The sequence below is a fragment of the Argentina silus genome (genome assembly GCF_951799395.1).
Source record: "Argentina silus genome assembly, chromosome: 22".
In the NCBI taxonomy this organism is placed as follows: domain Eukaryota; kingdom Metazoa; phylum Chordata; class Actinopteri; order Argentiniformes; family Argentinidae; genus Argentina; species Argentina silus.
The window spans coordinates 13584517-13610626 of record NC_139676.1 but is presented as its reverse complement, the minus strand read 5'-3'; the positions used below and the strand labels follow the sequence as shown (position 1 = coordinate 13610626).

The 26110-nt window shown below is 42.5% G+C and overlaps 1 protein-coding gene and 1 pseudogene across 2 annotated transcripts; both read right to left on the bottom strand.

Moving 5' to 3' along the window:
* Nucleotides 1-1557: 1557 nt before the first annotated feature.
* LOC310821927 (cytosolic phospholipase A2 delta-like) lies at nucleotides 1558-13782 on the bottom strand. The gene is made up of 20 exons (XM_083694207.1): nucleotides 13702-13782; nucleotides 13150-13222; nucleotides 11972-12108; nucleotides 10975-11106; nucleotides 10813-10853; nucleotides 10638-10680; nucleotides 10052-10106; nucleotides 9318-9466; nucleotides 9020-9127; nucleotides 8736-8770; nucleotides 8362-8494; nucleotides 7919-8055; nucleotides 7411-7633; nucleotides 6116-6233; nucleotides 5216-5353; nucleotides 4967-5074; nucleotides 4496-4675; nucleotides 3936-4105; nucleotides 3138-3324; nucleotides 1558-1993 (listed from the first exon to the last, which is right to left on the bottom strand). The coding sequence occupies exons 1-20, from the start codon at nucleotides 13741-13743 to the stop codon at nucleotides 1779-1781; spliced, it is 2424 nt and encodes an 807-aa protein (XP_083550333.1). The 5' UTR covers nucleotides 13744-13782; the 3' UTR covers nucleotides 1558-1778.
* Nucleotides 13783-21696: 7914 nt separating this feature from the next.
* LOC310821512 (phosphatidylinositol 3,4,5-trisphosphate 3-phosphatase and dual-specificity protein phosphatase PTEN-like) lies at nucleotides 21697-22738 on the bottom strand (annotated as a pseudogene). The gene has a single exon. The product of its transcript is annotated as a phosphatidylinositol 3,4,5-trisphosphate 3-phosphatase and dual-specificity protein phosphatase PTEN-like (transcript).
* Between the last annotated feature and the right edge of the window lie 3372 nt (nucleotides 22739-26110).

Below are 26110 nucleotides of genomic sequence, written 5' to 3'. Positions count from 1 at the left end.
GTCACGGTTGTTTTGATGACACAAGGGCTGGGTAAACAGACTAATCCCATATATGTTTCTCAATGAAATGTGGGCTAAATTAGTTAAGAAATGTGGAAGAAACTCCCTTGAGCCCATGTTGACAACAATTTATTCTGAAAGGTGCATAAGCGGCCACTTCAGGAAGAAGGGTAGAACACTGGGGCTCACCTGGCACATGTTCTCCAAGGTCGTGTGCACTATTGAGCAGGGTAGGAAGTCGGCCTATGATCCGATAGCTAATTTGTCAGCGAGTGGCCCGTCCTTGACCCAGACAGAGGTAAATAAAAGCCGAGAGGACTGCTGTACACTGAGAGCAAAGGATTGTGGGAGTGTAAATAAACATTGGAGAGCAAAAGGGAGACCCACACCAACCAGCTGCTCTACACAGGAGACCAGTGTGTGTTTACCAGTGCCTATAATGTGATTTTAAAAAAAGTGAAAATGTATCACTTTTAAGTGATAAAACTGCCAGTACACATTAGTGTTCATATGAGTTAACTCCTTGGTTGGGGGAATATTCTATAAAATATGCCGGTAAAGCAAGCAGTCAAAAAATGTAGGTTCCTGTGTCGTGTCAGATAGTGTTCTTGTCAGGTTGCAGAAGAAGAAGACTATTCAGATAATACGAAATAAATGTGTGTTGATGATTGTGCGGCACATTTTGTGGATATTTATATGGAATTGCCCACTTACGTAAATGTGTTATTTTATATGGATGCACTTTATCTTGCATGTAGATAATTTCAATTCCATTCAATTTCAAGCATTTCTATTTTGAGTATAAAAGGCGCTGCGTTCTTCAGTTGTCAGTTAATACCTGAACCAGTAAAGCCACTGAGGACCAGCAGACTCACCATTGTGTTTTCCGTTTATTCTTTCAGGTGGGTAAATGTCACATAAGCATTTATACAGTTTGTCAGTAATGTAGGCTTTCTATTTAGTGTACCGTTGTGCATTGTAGCATATGTAGTTTGTAGTTTGTTAGCGGTATTTGCGCTAGCTTGGTATCCTAAACTGGGACGAGTTAGCACTAGATTGCCGTTTACGGTAAGTGGTTGTTGTCAAATTACACCTGTCAAAACATGTCGAAGGGAGTCAGATGTAACGTTTGCCTGACTCCACTGATACATATGTATGTGTAGGATTTAATGTTAGAGTGTTTTGTAGTTTACATGTTCTTAGTTTTTCTTCGTTTTCTCCTGACGGTTAAGAGAAGGTAGACGGTTAGAGCCAGAGCCCGAACCGCTGATGAGCAGCGCTGTAGTTTACCGTTGCCAAGGCAACCAGGCAGCTCACAGGTTGTATCATATTTTGAAATATTGAGATGATCTTGTTATTGTTTTACATTGTCATTTATATTGTTCCAACTAAGTTAAGTTGTCAGTTAATACCTGAACCAGTATAGCCACTGAGGACCAGTCGACTCACTATTGTGTTTTCCGTTTATTCTTTCAGAACTTCTAAAATATTTTACGCCTTGAGTCAGCTTGCACTCGATGGGTGTAACAATTGCTTGAAAGAGGACAACAACCAGTGGAACAGAAAAAGTAATTTATTTCATGCATGCAAATCATTTATTGAAGGATTAATGTAATGCACATCAGGCAATGCGCATATTAGACTTGCAGTCAATAGTGACGAGAGGCTAATCAAGTCTCCAGACAGATTTCCTGCAAAACTCTACTAAACTCAAAATGGCTGACAAGGTGACAGAGCAATAGCCCCACTGGGTTTCCCCCTCCCAATGACATGCATGGTTATGGTTCATCAAGGGGCACCTCCCTGTCCAAGGCCCTGCGGAGAGCCTCTAGGATCTGGTCCTTGTTGTTCTGGACGTTGTAGGAGGTGAGATCCACAATCGCTTGGTAGTCCTCTGCAGAGTAGGTTATATTTTTGGTTATGTAGGGAGAGCTGCTGCTGCTGACATCAACATCTCCTGCCTTCATCTCCTCCTCTCCCTCACGAGCAACGCCTTCAAAGTCAGAAAAAAACATCAGATTCATCAGAAGTATCAGATCAGCAGTGTTGGGGAAGCTACTCTGAAAATGTATTTAACTAAATTACCAATTACTTTACAAGGGAAGAAGTTAAACTACGCTAAAGCTGCCTTTGAAAGAAATATAGTTTGTCAAACTAAAGCTACTGTAGTTAACTCCATTGAAACTACTTTGTCCAACACACAACAGTTACTGACAGATGACCAGTCCGTATGAAAGAAGGCATGTGACTGAAATGCTCTCAAATCACTGAGAAAGAAAAACCAGGTGAGGTGGAGCAAAGTGGGGAGATGGGAAGCAGTGAGGGAAGAAATAGTATGAACATTTTAAGTCCAAGGGGCTGGAATTATAGTTAAATTCCTATTTCTTTTTTTGTTTTGGGGGGAAAATGTAGTCACAGCAGCTAGTGACAGGAGCTCACTACATCGGGTACATGGCAAAAAAGTAATTAACTATGAAAAAACTACAAAGATTTGAATTTAGTTTAATTAACACCAAGCTACTGCAAAATGTAGTTCAAATAATAGTTGAGCTACATGTTGTGGAACTACTCCCAACACTGCAGACTAGTCCATCTCAATAAATACATTCAAGGGATGAAAAGTGGGTTCAGTCGCTGGGCTGCATTGGTCTTGCCATAAGGCGTTGTCGGCAGAAAATGGAAGTAATTTTCGATTGACTTATTATGGATATAATTGATGGACCACAGGGCCAACAATGGCAATGGTTTATTGACAGTTTGAGCCATTAAATGGCTTCTTAGCTACCCCTAAGCTAGCCCAGCTAGTGTCAGTGCTTACCAGGATTTAGAGTTAGGGTTAGCCCTAGCCCTTAGCTAGCCTAGCTAGTGTCACAGGGTTAGCCCTAGCCCTTAGCTAGCCCAGCTAGTGTCACAGTGCTTACCAGGGGTTAGGGTTAGGCCTAGGTTAGCCATAGCCCTTAGCTAGCCCAGCTAGTGTCACAGTGCTTACCAGGGGTTAGGGTTAGGGTTAGGCCTAGGTTAGCCATAGCCCTTAGCTAGCCCAGCTAGTGTCACAGTGCTTACCAGGGGTTAGGGTTAGGGTTAGGCCTAGGTTAGCCATAGCCCTTAGCTAGCCCAGCTAGTGTCACAGTGCTTACCAGGGGCCTTGAACTCCTTGTAAGAGACATTGACGAGCGGGAAGTGAAGCACTATGGGAGCATTTGGGTTCTCTTCATCCTCGATGACGTAGAGCTCTCTCAGTGGCTCGGCCTCCAGGCGGCTGTAGTCGATGCGGGGAAAGTGGAGTTTGTGGTCTTTACAGTAAAGCTCGGTCTTCCTCAAGACCTGGCGGATAGGACGCAAACCCGGAGAGAGTTGAAGTCAATTAGACAAATTTAGTTCTGTTCCATGGGTTTTCATGGCAAGTCTAACTTCCTACCTAGTGTATGTGTAGACTTCTGTGCTGGCTGTGTATCTAGTCAATTATCAGGTAAACAGTTCAGTTCATTAAAGGTGCAATCTGTAATTCAAACAACAAGAAAAAGTGCTCCCCGCCACTTTTTTGGTAAACAGCTGAGGGATGGTGCTGGAGAAATGTAACTACTCTCAATTTCATAGACAGCTATGGATGCAAGGACTGGACATCCATGAAATCCAAATGATAGTTTTTTTACTATGTTTACTAGTTTTTTACTACTATGTTTTTTACTAGTTTTTTCATATGTCTTGAAGCTATACAGTGTTTGTTTACAATTGCATTGTTGACAAACAATGGAGTAAAACAAGCTTATTTTGGGTTCTGATGGGGTAAGACAGTTTATATGTTACATTCAAGAGTCAATGGCTATATATCATGAATTAAAAGTTAAAAAAAATAATGTACCAATTACAGATTGCCCCTTTAACACATAACACATTGTTAATCAGAGATGACCCCTCCAACCCATCCCAATTACATTGAACACATCCGGATCCCAGGAGTAGCTGAAGGATATAATGACATCCACGGCCCTCTGTGGTCGCAGGACGGGAGGACAGCCTGTGTTGATGGTGAACCCAGAGTCCACGAGGTGGAGTATGGAGTCAGTCGGTGTCAGTTTGTTTGGGAAGGTGTCCGGGTGCTTATCTGGACGATGAGAATGTTTTTATAGCACATTTTGAGAGTATTTCCATGATGAATATGAAATAGATAATAGTTTAAGTTCAAGTTTATTTGTCATTACATCATATACAAGTATACAACTGTCGCCACAGGGCACACAGAACTTACAAATCCAAATAATATACCAACTGTACCTTTAAACCACTGAAGCAGTGATTGGGGAAACAGCGTACTGTACCTTTAAACCACTGAAGCAGTGATTGGGGAAACAGCGTACTGTACCTTTAAACCACTGAAGCAGTGATTGGGGAAACAGTGTACTGTACCTTTAAACCACTGAAGCAGTGATTGGGGAAACAGTGTACTGTACCTTTAAACCACTGAAGCAGTGATTGGGGAAACAGCGTACTGTACCTTTCCAGGTGCTGAAGTTTTTATTGTCACTGTAGTTCCAGTGCAGGAAGAATCCTCGCATGAAGTTGTACGTCTCATTGATGACTGGGCGGTTCTTGAGGAACCCGGTGATCATCTGGGCCGTCTTCGTGACAGGCGTCAACAGGTACGTGTCCAGGGTGGTTGGTTCATCGTCAACCTCTTTATTGTATAGAGACAGAGGAGAGAGGAAAGACAGGAGTAGAGGACATGTCAGCAGGGCATGGGCCGGATTCGAACCCCTGCCGACACGGGGCATATGTATGCACTGTAGGCCATGGTGCTAGACCACTGGGAATTAATTGACCCCAGCAAGCAAGCCTCATGACTTAACCACCCAGAGCCGAACATGTTACAGGTGCAAGGTGTGAGTGTATGTGTGGAGGGGGGGCTCTATAACCACCACTGTCTATCTCAGGCCTGCTACAGTGTAAATGGAGGAGTTAGGTTTACCTATTTTGTCCACGTCATCTCCTATCCATGCGCTCCAGGTTGGCTTGGCTCCAGTCATGATGCCCCAAAGCTGGGTCAGGTTCAGAGAGAAGACACTGCTCCAAAGACCTGGCAACACACATAGGACACCCACCACTGTGAAAGCTATCGCTTTTTCATGGAAATGTAGTCTGATTTTGAACAATGCCGGCTGGTTTTGCACGTATAACTGGAAGTGTCACTCTCTCTCTCTTTCTCTCACCCTCTCACCTATAAGATAGGGAAGACGTGTCTCTGGAAGTTTCTTCACCATGTGACCAATGTAGAATTCACTCCCAAAGTCCTCTGAATGGACAAAAGCCCCATACTTTGGAATGCCCACCTCATATGGAGTGAATTCACACCACTCTGAAAGGATAGAAACAACAGCTTAGTATGAAACATGGAGAAACTCAGTTTCACATTGATAAACTTTTGGTTACGGTATGTAACCCTGGTTCTCTGAGACATATCACTATGGGATATGCACTCTTGCGTTCCCTATTTGCTGAAACCCCAGTTAACCACGCCTGAAACAGGCTGGGGGGCGCTTTGCATGCCTGACCCCACCCAGCCCAGCCCATGAAGGCAACTGCATTGCGTCCCATCATGGAGGTGCACAGTTGGGGCTTCACCCGCTGAGGTGACCCTCCAGCCTCGTCCTTTTGATGGGTGGGAGTGGCTCAGGAAGCTCAAGCTCATTGAGTTTCACTACGGCATGCCTGATCGCAAAGTCGGCGAAGTTAGGGACCCTCACTAAACTCACCTGTGTGTCAGACACAGGTTGAGCAGAGAGAAGGGGCTCTTCTCCAAGAGCCTCGTCCATCTACCACTCTGACTAGTTGTTGGACGCACACTGAGAGAGGTCACTGTTATCACTGTTGTTCCAGACGTGATTTAATAGGGTTTCAGTGAATAGGAGTTAGTGAGGTGTCAAACCGAGTCGGCTGAAAGAGAACCATACATCTCCTCAGATACTTCATTTTCCTCATTTTTTCCCCACATTGTTCATAAAGTGTGGAATTTATTTTAGATGTATGTCAATGAATCGAGGTCTCCCTCTCCAAAGACATAAATTGATGAAAACTATCAGAAATTATCAACTGATGAAAATATGAATAGGTGTTTTACCAGCCTCTTTTATGCTGCCTTTGATGCCATCCTTCATGTTGACGGCTGTGAAGATGGGCAAAGGGTTCTGGCCCTCTGACACTGCACTCTGCTGGCCGGACAAGGTACTGGTGTTTTTCTACCAATTATACAGAGGAGAAATTTATGAAACATTAGTTACTCTGAGGAGGTGTTTTACGTCCTTGGTTGCCTCTTGAAAACATTTCTTTTTATTTTATTTCTCTTATCAAGCTTCAGTTTGGAGTTAATAATAAAAACCGACTGGTTGCATGGACTTAATGGAAAAAAAGTGCAATATTTCAGTGCCGCTGCAATTAAAGCCTAGTCTTTGGAAAGAAAAACAAAAAACAATCAATGTTTTTTGAAAACACTACCTTTCGCTCCTGAGATTCAAGGTAGCGTATAATGTGTAGTATGTATTATTATTACTTAAGTATGGTCTGTAGATTGCACTATTGTATAGCATAGCGGTTCGCTATACTAGTTCCCTTATTTAACTCACCAACTGCCAAAGAGTTCCAGAACACTCACCACCTCGCGTGTTCCAAGTGTTCTATGTGGTGTCTACCTAGCAACAACACTTTGATTGGCTACAAAATGAAGCATCATCATGGATGCATTTTTGGTGAATAGAGTCACCCTTGGCACTCTAGAATGTTTATTTGGGCGACTTTATCTTATCTTTTACTTTTTGAGTTAATGAAAATCTAAATGAGTTAATGAAAATCAAAAAATATGTTTTTTTTTATTTTTATTTTTTTACATTTTTTAATTTATGTATAGCTTGTATGTTATGAAACTAATTTCATTATTATCACCTATGGCACGTTGATAGTAGTTGCCCAACGCCGGCCGGTGACTCAGGCACCTGTACTTGAGATGTGATGTCAGGAATACTGGTCGTCCCACTGCAGTGTTTATTATGTCAGACTGTGACAAGTCAATGGACAGCCAACTGTTGAAATGATTGTATTTAGCCTGCCCCTCACTGTCCAGACTTTAGCCTGCCCCTCACTGTCCAGACTTTAGCCTGCCCCTCACTGTCCAGACTTTAGCCTGCCCCTCACTGTCCAGACTTTAGCCTGCCCCTCACTGTCCAGACTTTGTGTGGTGCTGATTGACAGCTCTTTTGATCATTCAAATAAAAGTCTCTGTAAGAACGCTACGTTTGGCTCCTGCACTATCATGACTTGTGGTGTGGTGGGTGAATGGTGGGTCACAAACACTTTTGATATTTTCAAGTGGGCCATGAGTTGCAAAAGGTTGGGAACCACTGGTATAACATATGAATTTACCTTGCCATAAATGATGTGCTCGATAACCAGACCCCACATGTCAATGAGTGACACCAGGTGTCCCTCCTTCTCCTTCTCTGCCATCTCCTGACGGTAGTACTGCAGTTGCTCAGCGGAGAATGAACTTAAAAAACTCTTAGTGATCTCCCCCTCCAGCTCTGAGATGAATTCGCCCATGTCCCGCTTTGACCAATCCGTGTCCTCGTACAGTTTGGCCATGGCCCTGCAAAACAGAAGTATGAATTTCAAAAGGGGAGGGGGGGGGGCTTACGAACCCCCCAGGCCCACTGTAGATTACAGAGCAACAATTTACACAGCGACAATTTACCGACTGACAATTTCATTGTGTCATTCATTAATATATCCCTGTTTCAACATTCCTAAATGTCTGTCAGTCATGTCTATAAAGACTCTTAACAAACAAAAACAAATCTGTCTTCCCTTTAAGTTCTGATCCAGGCGGCATTTGTATTTAAGAGGTGGCATTAGAGGTGAGTGACAGGCTCACCATGTAGATCCAGACACGCCAGTGATGTAGCTGACAGCATCCAATAGGCCGATTCGCTGCAGCCCCCTCAGGCTACCATACAGGCCAGTCATCGCTCTGGTCCCGCCCCCTGAACAAACCGCAGCTATCACAGGCACCTATTGGGGTGAAAAATACATCTGATTGGATCATCCATTCGTCAGTCAATCCCTTCAAGCCAGCACCTGATGAAATGATTGGTTGTAGATGTCAGTGGATTTCTAGTTCTGTGGCCTGCTTGACCACAGAAGACGAAAAACTGTTATTCTCAAGACCGATGAGTTTCATCCCTTTTCTGGACTAGAAAAGACACAGTTCTTGCATGCCACCTCTTGCATGCCATGCGTCAATGATCAGTCCATGCATGTATGGATTGATGCTTGTGTTCTTGTGTTGCATATGGTTAGCAGCGTATCACGCCACACCTTTTTCGCGGGACAGCTGAGGTCCAAAGCCTTCTCCAATGCCTGGGCCACCACCACTCTCCTCTTCTTTAGGAATTCTTTCTCCTCCGGCGGGATGTCGAAATCCAGACGCACCCTCAAAGATTCGTCTTGGCTGTGTGGTTAGAGAGGCCAAACGACAGACACACACACACACACACACACACACACACACACACACACACACGCACACACACACACACACACACACACACGCACGCACGCACGCACGCACACACACACACACACACGCACAAGCATGTCTTTCAATGGCAGTATGACAAATACACACATCAAAAACAAATGAATGTCTTCTGTGTGTTGACTGTTTGTGTGTAAATGAAGAAGTACAATACCAGTTCTCTGCTCTCAGCTGCACATCCACTGTGTCCTGTGAAGACAAGAGATGTAATACCATGTTGTAACACACAAAAGTCAGCAGCAAAACAGAGATATCTTGAGTTTTATGTTTGACACATATAGGAGGATGCAAATACTGCAAATGCAGTGATTTTATATATTTTGGATGTGGATTATGAATATTTATCTATAAGTTTCAACAAATAGCACAAACCAACAGATTACTCTTTGAAATAGTGTTTCAGAATGGAGAGGAAAGAGACCCCTTGGGACACCGTACCTCTCCCAAAGGTAGAGACACCTGGATGTCGTGTTGGGTTAGGAGTGACTTGAGTGAAACAGTAGATGAGCCAACGGCATTTGAGACCTCCGCCTCCCCCACACTTTCCTGGGAAAACAGTGCTGGCATTGTTGGGCTTTTCCAACAAGTCTTGTCTTGCATTATCTTTCCGAGTGAATTTATAATTTTGACATTAAGGACTTACACGTCATTTCTCTGATCATGTGTCAATTGGAAGAGATGGAGCTGAATATGATTGATTCTTTGATTAAGTCAATAATTGAGGAAGTCATCTCACCGTCACTCCTATATCGGTCTCAAGGTCTCGGTTTACGTAGAACCGCAGGGTTTTCTTCAGGTTTTCATCATCAGACGTTTCATCAGGAGTAAGAATCTTATGCTCTTCGTGATAGGCCCCACTCAGTTTCAGTACCATGTTAGGATCCACTGGAACAATAACAAAGATGGATGACATCAATGCTATCGCTGATCACACACACACACACACATCACACATATCACACGCACGCACACACACACACATCAGACATATCACACGCACGCACACACACACACACACACATCACACATATCACACGCATGCACACACACACGCACGATGACACACACACACACACACACACACACAAGCATATACACTTTCAGAGGGTTCTAGATCAACATCATGTTATTCTGTAGATTTTCACTGGGAGGAATAGCCTAAGGAGTTAGAGGATGTTCAGGGAGTTAACATTCCCCTCTCGTACATTCTACTCTCAGTAAGGAACAGTAACACTTGTTTAGGAATGCTAATTTGACAAAGTGAGAGCAATTGGAAATGTCATTCAATGACACTACAGTTGACGTGTCCAAAGCATGTCATACAACTGATTATTTTCGACAGATATCTCTGCTTCTCACTTTGTGAACATACAGGGCAGTACTTCACAATTATGGGTTTGGTAATTAGCAACTATCAGTATGTTCAAAAGTCGATAGGAGAAATGGGAAGATATGACAGATAAGACTCACAAACTGTTTTCTGCAGCTTGTCCACATTCACATCCACCATAGACAATGGGGCAGCCTAGGACAGCACAGACAGTATTGTTAAAACCTCTTAAGCTTCATGCCATATTTGACTAATTTCTGCCTAAAAACAAAAAAGTGTTATATAATACTTATGTATTTCAATTTTAATACATTTACTGAAATTTACAAAAATGTGTTTTCGCTTTGTCATTCTAGGGTATTGTGTGTGGATTGATGGCAAATTATTTTAATTCAATCCATTTTAAATTGAGTCTATAACACAACAAAATGTGGAAAAAGTGAAGGGGTCTGAATATTTCCGAAGGCACCGTATACAGTACTTATCGGATGGAGCGCATAACACACTTTCTCATGTACCACTCTTATGACCCTGTCCTGTTGACATTTTTCACCAAAAGGATATCTCAGGTACTGGATATAGTAGTTTTACCAAAACATACGAACAATACAATCGAAACGTTACATAACATCACCGAACAAAATGGTGGCCTCTTTGTGTTCTTGGAATTTTGGGTTTAGGTTTTTCCTCAGGAGTGTTATAAGCAAACCTAATCAACACCCTTACCATCAGGATGCCATTAGAGCGGTATACAGCAGGTGCCTCCTTACTGCAAACAGAGAAACATGAGAGAAACCAACTCTGTATTCAGTGTTATAACGAAAACATTAATTATATCAGTCCCTTCTACTTTGTAGAGAGGCAAGGTAGTCATGGCATGAATGCAAATGTTCTCACTCACCTCTCTAGCAACTCAAACTCCACCGATAATTCATCCTTGGTCTGAAAGAGAAAGCAGATGCACCCAATATTGCCATGCTGTACACAGGAGGTAGTATCCTTCCCCTGATTCACATTCTAATTCCTAGTTTTAGAATATTCCTCACTCCATCTGAGAGGTTACCTCAGGCACTGTGATGAAGACCTTGGTCTCCTTCTTCCCAGGTGTGAGGTTACTGATGTCAACCAACATGATGGAGCAAAGATCATCCTTAGTCACTGTGTCTGCATCGTAGAGCCTCATCTCCAGGATGTTCTGAAAAGACATGGGCATGAATGTGAAGTTTACTGCTCATGACACAATGAATTCTAGCTTTTTTTAGAACATAACAAATAAGTCTATCTCTCTCTCTCTCACTATTGCCAAAGGCATTTCTCTGATTAAATCTTGTGGGCCACATTAATTGTGCTTTAGGTACAGTAGGGACACTAAAAGGTAGATTACCAACATGTTCATTTTAACCATCCGTTAAAAAACTATGACGTAGGTCAGTAGGACTTGCCACCTTCACGCTGTAATTTCGTCATTAAAACGACGTTATCTCCGTCATGCAGGACAACTTACAAATATGCAATTCATTTCTGAAGCAGGTCGTTACGTTTTGTATAGTTTTGGTAGTTTAGTGATTCGTCACTGTGGGGGGACATGCAGCGTTCGGCCTGTAGAGGGAGCTCAGGTGTGCAACGGAGCCTCGCCGACATAACCCTGGCCACGGTCCTGTAGCTCCCTCTATAGGCCGAACGCTGCATGTCCCCCCACAGTCACCCCCTTTTCTATTATTTACGCCTATCATTGTTTTTCTTTGTAATGTTTGTTATGTTGTTTAAACAGTTTTTTTTTAGCTATATGGCTATGTTTACATTTATTACCTTAGAGATGTTTCTTTATTTTTTTTACTACCCCCCTGTACAGGTTTTTCTCCTTTTTTTTTTTTTTTTTTTTTCAATAATCTTCTTCTAGCATTGTGACTGCCAATGGCCCCTGGTCTGAGCATTGATTACTTTATCTTATGATGACTGATGGATAGATGATTCACTTACTTAAACAAATGTATTTGCTGTAAGTCGCTTTGGATAAAGGTGTCTGCTAAATGCCATAAATGTAAATGTAAATGCCTCACCTTTACATGGCTGTGGACCCTGAAGTGGAATGACTCGTTCCACTCCGGGGTGCTGCTGTTGTCCACACATTTAGTGCGGTAGGTCGTGGCAGAGGCCGTGGGGAGATGTAGAGTGACGTAACAGTCTGACTCAGACCCTGAAATATGTGAAAGCCTTAAAGGTTAACATCCTCATGACATTGGGGCTCTCTATAGCCAGGTCTTAACGTGTTGATGAAAACAAGCATTGTGATTGGCCGAGGGGCCAATAATGTCACGGTTAAATCACCTATTATCGTATTCTTACACCGCAGTGGATTTGTGTATCACGTTCCCTTGACAACGTTTGCAGTTTTGAGAACTATATTTCTGTCACTAAATAAATACTTACAGCATTGTTTTCTTGACACAATTTTCTGATTTGTTGTGTAACTGTTGCATAAAAGCAATAATGCCCTCGAGGCCGTGATTCATGGTCAATATTGTCACTTGGTGTTTGCTGGCACTCAGCTGCACGTCTTGCCTAACAACTCCCCCTACCCGTGAGCATATTGTAACGAACGGCGGGGTAGAGTAGCTTGCCTTAAGCGGGTATCGAACTCGCAACCTTCCGCTTACAAACCGGCCGCGCTAGCCACAACACCAAGAGAGTTAACTCCCTTGGCGGAGCTGCTAACGGGCCTTACACAGGGTCGTTACACTATCCCCTCCGTTCGGGAGAGCGTGCCCTCACGCTTCACTATACAAGTCTCTCACGTGGACACGCCTCTCCGATGGCCTCACGGGCGCCATCCCACTTCTGACACCAATGTAACGAACGGCGGGGTAGAGTAGCTTGCCTTAAGCGGGTATCGAACTCGCAACCTTCCGCTTACAAACCGGCCGCGCTAGCCACAACACCAAGAGAGTTAACTCACTTGGCGGAGCTGCTAACGGGCCTTACACAGGGTCGTTACAATATTAATGATTCATTATATTTTAATGATAAATGAAGGCGTTATTGCTTAATTGTGCATTGACACAGATCAGACTGACAGATAGACAGGCACACACTGAATAAAAAAACGTTTTCTTTTTTTAAATATGACTCCATTGTGTAAACAATATACATTTATACAATATACATATACATTTAAAAACAATATATAAAACGTATTGCTTAAAGGTATAAAAGTCTATGGACAAGAAATAAGACTCACAATAATCGTGCGAGTGGTTGTTTTTTGCTCTCAGAATGGTCACAGTCAAGTTCCAGTAGGACACGATCTCGTACTAAAGGCAAAACATGCACACATGGTTACCGACACACGACTGTAGTCTCATTCATTAGCAGTACCTGATGACGCAGGGGGGAGTAGAGAGACCACAATCAACTTCTTTGATTTCAAAATGTAACCTGAATAGAATTCAGGAGAGGCTAGAGACGAACAGGCGGGGGCAGTGTACCTGGGCAGTCTCAAGTTGGTCAATGAAGCGCAATTGCAGACAAAAATGAAGATGCCTTAACAACTGAATGTGAATAAACAACAGTTCCAAGATACAGTACAGTAGAAGGGAGAGAGATGGCGTGTCCTGTAAATTAACATAAATAAGAGGGTTCATCACACATGCAAACATGTACACACACACACACACACACACACACACACACACACACACACACACACACACACACACACACACACACACACACACACACACACTCAGAACACTGCTGTTTACTATATCAAATGAAGATAATTCTACTGTACCTTCAGCTCCTGCATATTTTCACAGTTGCAGAGAGCGCACATCCACGTATCAGGTATCCTTGCCCCCAGCTCTGTATCATATATATCCTAAAAAAAAAAAAAAAAAAAGTGAAGTTATTAGCTGACACATGTTGAATTCAAGGAGGCAGTATTCTAACCATAACTAGATCCCACACATCAAAGGGGGGGGGGCTGTTGTTAGTTGCGCAATCTTATGGCATGGGGGGAGAACCTGTTCCAGGGCCTTTATCCAAGCGACGTATATATCTGGAGGAGTACTGGCGGGGCGGGATCCACCCTCCATTCCTAGAGATCCCCAGACTTTTCTCCGGGTCGCGGTGCAGTGGGGCTCCGACCCACAGCGGGTCCTGGCCCTGATCGACTCCGGAGCTGTGGGGAACCTCATGGATGCTAGTCTAGCTGCTGGGTGGGGGGTTCTCCTCATCAATCTCTCGGAACCCATTCTGGTCCGGGCCCTGGACGGTCGGCCTCTGGGAACCGGCTTCATCACGCAACGCACTATCCCCGTGCGTTTCCAGGTTGAAGGGGCTCACTGGGAGACGACACAGTTCTTCATTATTGAGGCTCCCGACTGTCCCCTCGTCCTAGGTCACCCCTGGCTAGCTTCCAGCAATCCGCAGATTAACTGGGCCACTGGGCAGTTTTTTCTGGGGGTGGGGTCCACCGCTCACATACTTCCACCTACCTCCCCAACTCCCACCTCTCGCCCACTTCCACCTACCTCCCCAGCTTCCGACCTGACCAGTGTTCCCCCAGAGTATCTTAAAGATGAATAAATTAAAATATATTTTGAATACATAATTATATTCATAAAGATGATCTAAAGCAGCGTTTCCCAACCGCTGTGCCGCGGCACACTAGTGTGCCGTGAGAGATCGTTGGGTGTGCCGTGAGAAATTAACCAATTTCACTTTTTCTTAAATTAAAATTTATTAATTATAATCTGCAAATAAAATGCCATTGTCGAGTGTCTGTGCTGTAATATAGTGACTGGCAGAGTAATGTAATATTCGTCCGGGTGGCAGCAGGTAGCTAATTGCCTCGTTCCTTCTTAGAGACAAGAGAATTAGTGACGCATGCGACAGGTCGTGGTGACAGTGATGGAGAAGTTTTTAAAAAGGAAAAATGTAAACTCCGAACTGGGCCCTGAACAAGATTCTGACCCAGGTGAAGTAGCAGGCCCTAGTATGAGTGGTGGTAAAAAGAAAGCAAAGACGGTGAGCTCGAGGCAATACAGCAAAAGCTATCTTTCAACAGCGCCATGGTGCCAAGCAAGCTTAAACACATCTCCAAACGAAACACCCGTCGCTTCAAAACAAGCCGATGGACTATTTTGTTCGCCTGCGTGAAAACACAGAGAAACAGGCAACTTTTATGAGAAAAACCACAAAGGTAAATGAGAAAGCCCTCAAAGCTAGTTACCTAGTTGCTGAACTCGTAGCTAAATCAAAAAAGTCCCACTCAGTGGCAGAGACATTAATACTACCTGCCTGCAAAGCCATTGTCAACGAGATGCTCGGCCCTGACGCGGTTAAAGACATAGCTAAAGTCCCGCTCTCAGATAACACAATTGCCAGGCGTATTGATGACATGTCTACAGACATCGAAAGTCATGTTTTGGGAAAGATACGCATCAGTAGGAAATTTGCGTTGCAACTTGATGAGTCTACGGATATTAGTGGACATTCTCAGCTCTTGGCCAATGTGCGTTTTGTGGATGGAGATGCCATTAGAGATAACGTCCTATTTTGCAAGGCACTGCCAGAAAAAACAACAGGAGAGGACATTTATATAATATTGTAATTATATATACTGTATCAGGCTACAGAGTGTCATTTTGTAACATTTTTGGTTGGTGGTGTGCCGCAAGATTCTTCCAATGTAAAAAATGTGCCGTGGCTCAAAAAAGGTTGAAAAACACTGATCTAAAGTACAGATTACTCTGAAATGGTGTTTCAGAATGGAGAGGAAAGAGACCCCTTGGGACACCGTACCTCTCCCAAAGGTAGAGACACCTGGATGTCGTGTTGGGCTGGAAGTGACTTGAGTGAAACAGTAGGTGAGCCAACGGCATTTGAGACCTCCGCCTCCCCCACACTTTGATGGGAAAACATTGCTGACATCGTTAGGTATTTCAACAAGTCTTGTCTTGCATAAGTCTTGCATAAATTCATCATTTCGACATTAAGGACTTACACGTCATTTGTATGATCAAGTCAGTTGGAAGACATGGAGCTGAATATGACTGATTCTTTGATTAGGAATCTTTGTTTCATCAGAAGTAAGAATCTTATGCTCTTCGTGATAGGCCCCACTCAGTTTCAGTACCGTGTTAGGATCCACTGGAACAACAATAAAGATGGATGACCTCAATGCTATGTACCCGTGTCACTGATCAACAAAAACAATCACACACACACACACACACACACAGTGTAATTTATATTTATTCTATTTTATAGTGTACGTGCCCCGTACCCATTTCACAGCCTCTAGCCTCATTGCCTCTTAGCCTCACACAGCCTACATCATTTATTGTTTTATTGTTTTATTTTGTAAATTTGTTTTTGCTATTTTTGTTAATATTTTGCTGTTTTGTAAAAATGTTTGTTAATATTTTGCTTACATATTGTTTTTTATGTCCCATGCGCCAACCTCACCGACTCAATTTCCTGTATGTGCAAATATACTTGGCCAAATAAAAGAATTCTGATTCTGATTCTGATATAGGAGGATACAAATACTCAATACAGTGATTTTATATTTTGGATGTGGATTATGAATAGTCATCTATAAGTTTCAACAAACAGCACAAACCAACAGATTACTCTTTGAAATGGTGTTTCAGAATGGAGAGGAAAGAGACCCCTTGGGACACCGTACCTCTCCCAAAGGTAGAGACACCTGGATGTCGTGTTGGGCTGGGAGTGACTTGAGTGAAACAGTAGATGAGCCAACGGCATTTGAACCCCCCCCCTCCCCACATGTTGACGGGAAAACATTGCTGACATAGTTAGGTATTTCAACAAGTCTTGTCTTGCATCATCTTTTCTAGTGAATTCATCATTTCGACATTAAGGACACGTTATTTGTATGATCAAGTCAGTTGGAAGACATGGAGCTGAATATGACTGATTCTTTGATTAGGAATCTTTGTTTCATCAGGAGTAAGAATCTTATGCTCTTCGTGATAGGCCCCACTCAGTTTCAGTACCGTGTTAGGATCCACTGGAACAACAATAAAGATGGATGACATCAATGCTATGTACCCGTGTCGCTGATCAACAAAAACAATCACACACACACACACACACGCACACGCACACGCACACACACACACATCACACACACACACACACACACATCTCACACACACACACACACACACACACACACATCACACACACACACACACACACACACACACACACACACACACACACACATCACAGTGTGACTTGAGTGACAACAAACATTTGCAACTTGATGAGTCTACGGATATTAGTGGACATTCTCAGCTCTTGGCCAATGTGCGTTTTGTGGATGGAGATGCCATTAGAGATAACGTCCTATTTTGCAAGGCACTGCCAGAAAAAACAACAGGAGAGGACATTTATATAATATTGTAATTATATATACTGTATCAGGCTACAGAGTGTCATTTTGTAACATTTTTGGTTGGTGGTGTGCCGCAAGATTCTTCCAATGTAAAAAATGTGCCGTGGCTCAAAAAAGGTTGAAAAACACTGATCTAAAGTACAGATTACTCTTGTAGTAAATATACTTAGATGAAGAAAGGAAGCTGCAGAGGTCCGGATGAGTCAGTTTAATCGTCTTTAATTAATCGTAACTTCATCATTACATACCACGGCCAGATGTGGGGGCTCCTGTCCAGTCAATATTGTCCCCCCCTATCTAGTCCAGCCGTTCAGTCTTTTATACAAAACAGCCTGCTTTGTCTTCCAGATTTGGGCATGGAGTTCCCAGGTCCATGTTACCCTAAACATTTTCAACCTATACGATGGTGATGTTTACAGTTTTCACCAAATAAGGGTGTGCCTTTTGGTGTGGTTCACAGCTTTAACTAATTAAGGCTACCCCCACCACTATCTCTTCTTTGCCATCCCCCCAACCTACAGAGGTCAACTGCATGCTGCAACATTCCAAGGGCCTAACCCACTAGGCCCTTCTTTTGGTCAGAGCAAAATATACTACATATTCCCCCCTTTGGGACTTATTAAAGTCCCAACACAGAGAAATTGTACAACACGTACTCTAACCATATTGCATGCAGTTGTGTGTAACATGGTTCAAAGGGATATAAAAATAACAAGTAAACCACAAAAATTATTGTGAACTTAAGCCGTGGAAATTATCAAATAACAGTTTCTAAACAATAGACAGTCTATTCAATGTCCTATTAAAAACCTACTCGTACATTAAGTCAAGCCTTGCTAATATGATTAAAATAAATTGCTATAGACATAAACATACATAAGTATAGACTATTCTATGATACATACATGGTCCCATATACGTTCAACAAAGAATAATAAAGAGTAATAACAATACTTCAAAGAATAACAAAGAATGATAAAAATACTTCAGAGTAATATATGAATGACGAAAATACTTCTCTTCAGGTCTTCGTTGCTTGATTTACCTTTACCTGGGGGTCAGAGGTTACTAGCACATAACCCCCCATATGAGGACAGTCTTTACCACTGCCTCGTTTGTGTAACAGACAGAGAATAGAAAGATAGAGAAAGACAGAGAATAGAAAGATAGAGAAAGACAGAGATTTGCTGAACACGAAGCCTCTAACTTCGAACTTCACCTCATCCAAAATGAGGATTTGCCTTCGGATCGTTCAACTTAATCTTCAGAATCCCTTCCATCTCCCTCATCGCTGTCATCGTCATCCAGATACCCAGGTTTTGGATATAATTCAGGACTATAATAGTCATCAGGCATTCCTGAATCTTTACGGTCTTCTCTTCTTCCCTTCATAACTGCCATTTGAAGTGCCTGAGTATTCATTGCCTTGTCAATTCCTCGTGTGATTAGTCCTCTTATGATTGGAATGCAACAGCAGATTATGAGGGCTAAGACAATCACACAGCCCAGCATGATGGCTCCTATTCTGGCGAAATAGGCTCCCCATTGTCCCATCATGTTCTCCATCCAGGAGGTCCATTTGCTTCCAAATCCAGCATTCTCTTTAACTTCCTCCCTCAGGCGTTTGAGCTTCCTCATGGCTATAGAGAATTGTCCATCGGCTGCTGTGTTGTTAGGGATGAACGTGCAGCACTGTTCTCAAAACATGTGGCATACTCCTCCTCTTTCTGCCAATAGAAAATCCAGTGCTTGTCTGTTTTGCCAAGCCATTTCACTCGTTGCTGCAAGCTGCCTTCCTAGAGACCCTAAAGCATCATGTGTGTAGTTTATGAATCTTTGCTGGTTATAGTAGATGTAGTTTATCCAGTCAGTATTGACATTTATTCCAGCTGAAGGAAGAAAGAAAGATGTGAATCCCATTGCTACGGAATTTATAGCCTTGTATTCACTAGGTATACCTCTAGGAATTCCCAAACTGTCTAAGCGTCTGTCCTCCTTGTATTCCCTCCGAGATCTCATAGATTTGGATTGTTCTTGGACTTCCAAGTCCTTTGTTGGGATGACAATGATAGGCTGGATCGCCTGCACCCGAGCACATCTCCCATTCCATCCTATCTGCAGGGTGTTCAGTAGATGTTCTCCATCACAGAGCCAATATTGATCTGCTACAGCTTGAGTGGCATAGTGGTATGGGCAAACGCTAGGAGGAATTCCAGCTTTTTTTCCCCTTTTTTAGGATTGCTGATATTTTCGCTGTCTTTCCTATTTTTGAAGGCACACATTCTCCATCATTTGTGCTCATTCCTAGTATGGATAGGTTCGAAAGATCCCATATACTTTCACAAAGTTCTTTGTCTAGTACGCCCACTTCGACAGTTCCCACTTTTTCAAAGCATTCAAATTTTCCCACAAGTGTTAACTCTGTTCCAGGGGATATTGTCTTTATTTTTCTATCTATTATTATTAACGAGCTTTCTTTTGCTTTGGAGCATATATAACAGTCTTTTTGCTATGAGTCTCTCCAGTGTATTTCATCCACTGATACCAGAGGTTCCTTCTTGCTTGTATCATCAGTGGATCTTGAATTGAGTCCTGTGCTGACCTTGTTTCATTCTCATTTATTTCCTCTCCATCTCTTCGACTTTCTTCATCGCCTCCAACTCCTTTCTCATCCATTCAAAATCCTTTTCTTTCTCCTTCTCACTCCTCTGCCCATTTCATCACCTCCATCCTCTCTTTCACTTGTTTCACGTCGCATTCTTTCTCCTCCAGAACTTTCTCCTTCTCTCTCCTCTTTTCCATATCCTCCCTGGTTATCTGTTCATCAATTGTGAGGTTTTTCTCAATAGTGAGTTCTTGTGTTACATCTGACTCCATTGTGGTAGTTTCCATCATCTTCTGAGTTTTAATCTCCATTGTCTGAGTTGGTCCAATTTCATGTCCAACCATAAACATTGTAGGCTCATTCATGGTGGAAACAATTTCTTCTTGAACTAATGGGGTCACTATCTCAGCTTTGTCGACAGGTTCTGGCTCTGTGGTATATTCTTGTTCTATCACTGTAGGTTCAAACTCTAAAGTTGTTTGCACTTGTCTGTTAGTTGTATACGCGGTTACAGATTCTGGCTCTGGCTTAGGACTCGTCAACTCTTCTTCTTTGCTATTTTTCTGATCGTGTTTTATACGTTGTTAGCTCCATTGACATTTCCACTTCCGGTTAGCTTTGTTGTTGTCTCCAATTCCTCTATTTCCTCAGTAACTGTATCTGTGAGGAATTCTAGTACTGACTACCAAAGCGTTGTTTAATCCCTAACTTTTGTATGCTAAGTTTCACCGTCTTATCTACAAATTCTTTGCCATTGTCTGATGAAATTCGATCAGGAATTCCCCAGCGTGGTATCACCTCACGGCATAAGAATTTAGCAACTGACTGGGCATCTTTTCTTTTGGTTGGGCATGCTTCTACTCATCTGCTAAATCTATCGACAACAACCAACATATATCTTTTGCCTCCTTCCGGGCAAGTCATATCCACGTAGTCGAGGACTAGGTCTTTCATTGTCCCACTTGGTGTTGGGATGTGTCCTGGAGGAGTTAATACTCCTCTTCTAATATTGTTTTTCAAACAGATTGTGCATCTACCTATGACATGGTCAATTTGTTCTAGTAGGTATGGTGCCCAAAATCTGTATTCTTTTGTAATTTTCCTTCTCACTTCCCCCCTCGCTACATGGGCGAGCCCATGAGCGTCATGTATCAACAGTCCTAGCTAGTTAGGAGGTGCTACTATCAAACCCTCATGGTTCCTCCAGAGGCCTGTAGCATGCTGACTCGCTCCTCTGACAAGCCAAAAGTTGTCAGAGTTAAACTTATCTAGTGCACTTGCTTCCTCTTGTAACATGGTCAAGTCTTTGGGAGTCATTGTCTCCTTTAACTCCACTTCGTGTGTCACCAAAAGAACTGCACCTGGTCTGTCTGCTCCAGTTGGCTGGGGGATGCTCAAAAATTGTTCCGTTCCCTCCTGATGTGGTATCTGAAGTTTTCAGGTGATGGGAATTCTCAAGTCTTGGTTCTGCCATCCTGGTAGATTGGTGATGGGCTGTTACCTTACCACATCTCAGTTGTGCTCCTGAGCGGATTCAGCTAAAAGTGAATCAAAATATGTTTAGCTAAGTTTCGCAAAGTATCCTCCTTCTATGTCTCAAGATGAGCAACATATAGCTTACTTATAAAAGTTAGATTTAACTTTGAAACACTCACTATTGCAAAGTTCTGAATGGCAACACTTGTTACTCCTCAAATGATTCGTCAGAGCTATTGTAGCTAACTATCGTAAACTATTTCAGTGCTGCTAGCAATCGTCGCCTTTTCCAAGTTGGAACTTCATCGCCACAACAGTGTCCAGTGTGCTATGGATTGTCCTAAACGAACTACACATTCCTGGCAATATTGCAACTTTTTCTGAGAGGCTTTGTGTCCTTTTTCATCATCTTGTTCTGCTTGTGGAAGAACTCCACATTGATGTCTCCACAGACAGGCAGTGGCTGGGGGAACTCAAAGTACATATGCTTGTCCCCTCGCCTTGTGTGCACTGTGTTGGACGTATGGATCTTGATTTTTAGTTGATAAACCACAAACTGCGGATTCCAATGCCAGTTCCCTTTCTTGAAGCCCTGAGGAATCGGGTCACTCCTGTTTTTAACGGTACTGTCCCTGCAGGTGCCTCCACTAGACATGGGGAGCGTCTCAAACACCATTTTGTGGAAGAGCAGAGCGATGGGCTTGTATTCTAGCTGGTTCTTCAGAAAGTAGCTGTAGTAGTAGACATAGCGTCGCTGGCTTGGGATTGTGACTCCCTTCTTGTCTCTTGTCCGCACTTCCCCGTAGAAGTCGAGTGCTTCCTATGCCTCCAGGAACTTCCCTCGGTGGAGGAGATAAGTGCAGATCATGACGCCGGTGAGGCCCTTCCCTGCCTTGCAGTGGATGGCCGCCACATGATGGTCATCCTCACTTAGCCACTGGTCCAGGTCTCCACAGAATGGCTTGATTAGCTCCAGCTGAGGCTGGTTGTGGTCTTCAAAGGGGTACTGTGCAACTCTGCAGTTAAACTTTGCGGTGTCGTAATGTCGCTCAGTGCAAAGATTATATATCTTATAATGATTTTTGTGTTTTGAGTCCAGAAACCGTACTACATCGTCTATGTTGTTTCTGTAGACACTCTCAAGTCTTTCTGCAGGAAAGCCCATAGCAATTATATTCGGATAAATATAGGTCAAGTCCAAGTTAAATCCATCTTCCTGGTATCTCCTTTTGTTTCGGCTGACAATTTCCTTTATTATTGCAGCCATATCTGTGACAGGAGTCCTTAAGGTATTGAGCTTAAGAGAGAGTATTGTTGTCTTTGTACGAAACGCTGCCAATATGTTTCTCCCTCGCAATCCCGTTGGTGTCACCACTAGCTAATGCTAGCTAGCTCTCTTTGTGGTTGTCTGGGATCTCAGGGTCAGACGACTGCGTGATGGAGGTCATGATAGGTGTCGTCTTAACTTTATTGGAGTGTATAGCGTCTCTATGTCTTCAAAATATACTTAGTAGTATAGAATCTGTGTAAAAAGTTTTGTTTCTATCTAACTATATGGTTTTTTCTTTGGCTGGTTTGCCTGTTACAGCTGAGAACTCAATCTACAGTTGAAATAAGATAGCAGGTTTAAAAGGACATTCAGTCTCTTCCTTTCTCGGTTGCAGACTTCTCTGTAGTTATAACTTTATTTTTTTTGGATCCTTCTTTGTCTGCTTAGACACTACCAGCTGACACCCCCCTTTCAGATTCTCTGGGCACCCCTAAAACCCCCGTTCCGGGCCCCTGTTCGGGTTCACCAGTCCCTGTGATTGTTGTTGCTGTGGCCATTGCATTCGTCCCTGGGATGTATTCATTGGAGTTGGATAACGTCCCTTGTAGGCTTCTCTGCCGCATTCGCGGGCTCTTTTGTAACATTCCCGGATCATATGTCCATTCTTTCCACAATAGTAACACAGTGTTGCGCCTCGCTGGGGTCCTGGATTATAACCTCCTTGCCTAGTATATCCTTGACCCCCCTTTTTCCATTTCTGAGGTTGTGGGTATGGAGGCTGAGGAGCAGCCTGTATTACTGGTGTCAATTGAGGTTGTGTCTGTGGTTGAGGCAGGTTTTGCAGAACCACAGCCTGTGTTCTTTTCTTATTCTGTTTTCTCTTGCTCAACTGCACCTGATTAAGTTTTCTGAGCGTCTCTTGGTCTTGCTCTTTCAAAGTTTGTTCTTCTTTGCAATGTAACTCCACCTGATGGGCTACGTGGTCTATGTAGATAACAATCGTGGTTTTAGCTTCTCCTGTCTTGAGTATTTGTTTATCTTCATCTTCCATGAGGTATCTTCCTTCTGTGTTGAGGATTGGTAGTTGTGGATAGCTTCTGGTGGGCGTATCCCTTTCCTCATATGGTGGTGGAGCCACAGTTGGGGTTTTGTGTGAGAAAGGAGTATTCGTCTCCTTCACTAATCTCCTGGTTTCCTCTTCCAGGCTCTTATCCACTGCTTTATCTCTTATTCCTTTTACCAATGGGTTGCTCTTTTCAACCTTTTGCACTGGAGTAGACGTCTTAGCTGAAGCCGCACCCATAATTGTTGTTCCTTCAACCGTTGACTTAGCTGAAGACACTTTTCCAGTAGGCACTTCCTTTGTTTACAGTTCAACTTCTTGGCTGAATGGTTGGTTACTTATTTTGTTGATTCTATATTAATGTCTTTAATCGACACATTCAGTCACCATACCAGTGTGAAACGTTCTTGCTCTGGCTATCTTCCTATCCAGAAGCTTACTTTCTAATCTCAACCCTAGTCTTCAGCACTTTGGCGGCGGGACAATTAAGCACTCCCTTGAGGGGACTCCACTGACCCAAGTAACTCAGGTTTGTGAAGGTGCGCCCGAGACAACTGCTCTAACCACCTCCGTGCCAAAAATAACAAATTAAAATAAAAAAGGTTCAGCAAAGACACCGAGATGCCTTTGTTGCTATGCCTGTCAGCAAGTCAGTTCCACACCCCACAATCATACACCTTTCAGACTCAGACGTCCCTTACAAGGATGTTTGTCCTGTTAATGCTAGCCAAATCAATCCTCCTGTAAATACTAAACAAACCAAACAAATGCAAAAATTTGAATATTCAGTTTACATTGTGATATAATCATATCGCAGTCATGCAAAAGCTTTATATCATTTCACAGGTGATGCACACATAATATTGTTCAAGTCGAAGCACGCAAAAATTAGAAACAGATTAGATTGACTGTGTTATACATGTTCCATCAATGTCAACATGATTATTCTATGCACTATAATTCACTACCATTATCTGTTAGTGGAAGTGACCGATCAATAAGAGAGAGAGAGAGAGAACGAGAGGATCGCCTTATCTTAATTAAGCAACTAGCCAAACAATCACTCAATGGTTAATTATATTATTTTCACAATTAATAAATTCATTCATTGATTCATTACAAATCAATCACAAATAATCAATCACTAATTCAATTCAATTAACCAATCCTTGGTCACAATTAACAATTGTCAGTTATCGCCAATGGAGCAGCCAATTAACCAACTTAACCATGTAATCAATTAACCATATAATCAAACAACTGATTGATCAATTAACCAATTACCCTATTACCCAATTAACAAATCGACCACTCAATCAAATCAATCATCCAATTAAATCATCAATCAATCAACCAATTAATCAAATCAGTAATCAATCAATCAATCAATAATCAAATCAATCAAATCTGTAATCAATTAATAATCAATCAATCAAATCAGTAATTAATCAATAATCAATTAATCAAATTAATCAAATCAGTAATCAATTAATAATCAATTAACCTTTTAACAGATCCCCAAATTAACCAACTAATCACCTAACCAACTAACCAAGAATCAATCGATCAATTAATCAGACAATCAAATGGTCAATCAACAAGTCTATATAGCGAACTTCAAACATCAACCAAATAATAGCAGTCTTACTTTGACGTAGGCTATATGAGACGAGCTGTTCTGATGTCTCTCACAAATTGGTCTTTTTACTGCTATCTGGCGCTCTCTCTCTCAGGACCTCTGTCCCTCTCCTGTTTTGCTCGAAACAAAGCATTAATTTGATTAGTTCTCTTAAAATAATTAATCATTCAACACAAAACATACAGAAGATACTAGACTAAAATAAGATCAGAGATAAGAAAAATAAACTTCATAAAATGGAACGTTACTTTTTCCCAATGTTTGAACAGTTTCCAACATTTCAACGTGCACTTGAAATGTTGGGAACAGGCCCATAAAAACACATCGTATATTTCATTGACATGCACCGCCTGGCACCAAGAGCCACGTAAGCATGTCCATATAGGGCGTATAGTATCGGCTATACTCTACAGCATTAAGGCCGCACCCAACCGACCAATACATTTACACTTATTTTTAACGAACAATGAATTTACACTTATTTTCAATGAACAATAAATTTACACTTTTTACAATATGCATATTCTATAGAGAAAGAACAGAGAGAAACAGGGAATCTCAGAGAGGCACTATATGGTTTATGCTTCGTTTTCTGATCAGAAGCCGCTCAACCTCAAATCAGTCAGACGAACAAAAGGCCCTCGAGCGTTTGCGCGCTCGAAGTTCCCCGTCCGCTGAGACAAGAGGTCGAATTGCAACAGCCAGATCCCCGCACTC

Bases quoted from the DNA above. Each gene is read 5' to 3' on its own strand.
- LOC310821927 (XM_083694207.1), bottom strand. From the start codon at position 13,743: ATGTGCGCTCTCTGCAACTGTGAAAATATGCAGGAGCTGAAG. The intron at 5,354-6,115 runs GTAAAACACCTA...CTATCCTTTCAG, and splicing joins AGGCAGCATAAAAGAGGCTG to AGTGGTGTGAATTCACTCCA. The intron at 4,676-4,966 runs GTAAACCTAACT...TATACAATAAAG, and splicing joins AGATGACGTGGACAAAATAG to AGGTTGACGATGAACCAACC.